Source organism: Aplysia californica, unplaced genomic scaffold, assembly GCF_000002075.1.
Source record: "Aplysia californica isolate F4 #8 unplaced genomic scaffold, AplCal3.0 scaffold00254, whole genome shotgun sequence".
NCBI classification, from domain to species: Eukaryota; Metazoa; Mollusca; class Gastropoda; order Aplysiida; family Aplysiidae; genus Aplysia; species Aplysia californica.
In genome coordinates, this window is record NW_004797524.1 from 192,715 (window position 1) to 194,122 (window position 1,408).

Sequence of the window (1,408 nt, forward strand, 5' to 3'; positions counted from 1 at the left end):
AGATAGATAGATAGATAGATAGATAGATAGATAGATAGATAGATAGATAGATAGAAGATAGATAGATTGATAAACAAGCCAAGCATTTTCCTATCTTACCAGCCATGTCGCCATGAAGGAGCTCGTTATCCTGGTCCATGTGCGGCATTTCCTCATCTTCCTCTTCATCTTCCTTGTCCTCTGCTGGGTTCTTGATGATGATAGACAGGATCATCGCAAAGAGGAACACCTGTTCGAATTTGATCAGATAAAATGATTTTTTGTTCCAAATAAGCCCAAAGTGGATAGAAAATGATAGGTCTGTTTGTATGTCTGTTTGTTTGTACGTTTTTGTTCTTGTGTGAATGTGTATTTATGTGTATAATAATATGTATTTTGTCTGTGTGTATGTGTGTGTGTGTGTGTGTGTGTGTGTGTGTGTGTGTGTGTGTGTGTGTGTGTGTGTGTGGTTGTTACGTCCTGTTCCTTGCAGGCGAAAGACAAAATCCCAATTCCTGATTGGCAAAGACTTTGTACTGAATGAATTTGTGTGTCTCTGTTGTATCACAAACAGACCGGGTTTGCACTGGCAAGCATGGATGAAGCAGCCCGCCTTCCAAAGGATCTAAGTTGTGTCTGTGTGTTCTGGCCAGTTCTCTCTTCCATGCACCGGATTATCACATCGACCATAATGATATGTGATTGATTTTGCGGTGCAGGTGGTTGGCAGGGGCTCTCGTGTAGTTTAAATAATTGCTCCTTCTCTCCTATCATCAGTCATCCTTAATCATCCGTATTTCTCCTCCTTTTGTGTGTGTGTGTGTGTGTGAGTGTGAGTGTGGGTGTGTGTGTGTTTGTGTGTGTGTGTGTGTGTGTGTGTGTGTGTGTGTGTGTGTCTTATTACTTTCTTGTAATACCTCTAATCTTCGGGACTTTTACACGTATTATGACCTGTTTTGCAAGTGCCGTAAAACGCTTACTAGAATTAAACTAAAGTACCTGCAGCAGCGTAGTCGTTGTCGACGTGTCCCCAAATAGAGGCTACGTAGTTGTAGTTGTGGTGCAGCTCTAGCCACATGTTGCTGTTACTGTGGGAGAGGGCGTGGAACTGGAACACGTACAGGCCGGGCTAGAGCAGAGTAGGGGAAACAAAGAAAAATTTTTAATTAATGTACATTCAGTACTTTGAGACTCAAATATCCCGACTTTCCTAAAACAATAGATAGATAGATAGATAGATAGATAGATAGATAGATAGATAGATAGATAGATAGATAGATAGATAGATAGATAGATAGATAGCACAGTCCAGATTTTAAAATATAAAAACGCACGACACGCAAAATGGACACACGCACTTAAACACATGCGCGTGCACTCGCACGCACGCACGCGCGCACGCACACACACACACACACACACACACACA

The 1,408-nt window shown here is 41.8% G+C and overlaps 1 protein-coding gene across 1 annotated transcript in view; it reads right to left on the bottom strand.

Annotated features, from left to right (window-relative positions):
• Positions 1-99: 99 nt before the first annotated feature.
• The window catches only part of LOC106012063 (polycystic kidney disease protein 1-like 2), a gene marked incomplete at its 3' end in the record, with an annotated part of 4,989 nt that continues 3,680 nt past the window's right edge, over positions 100-1,408 (bottom strand). Inside the window, 1 exon segment of the mRNA XM_013083775.1 lies at positions 100-229. Coding sequence (XP_012939229.1) covers positions 100-229 — 130 coding nt within the window.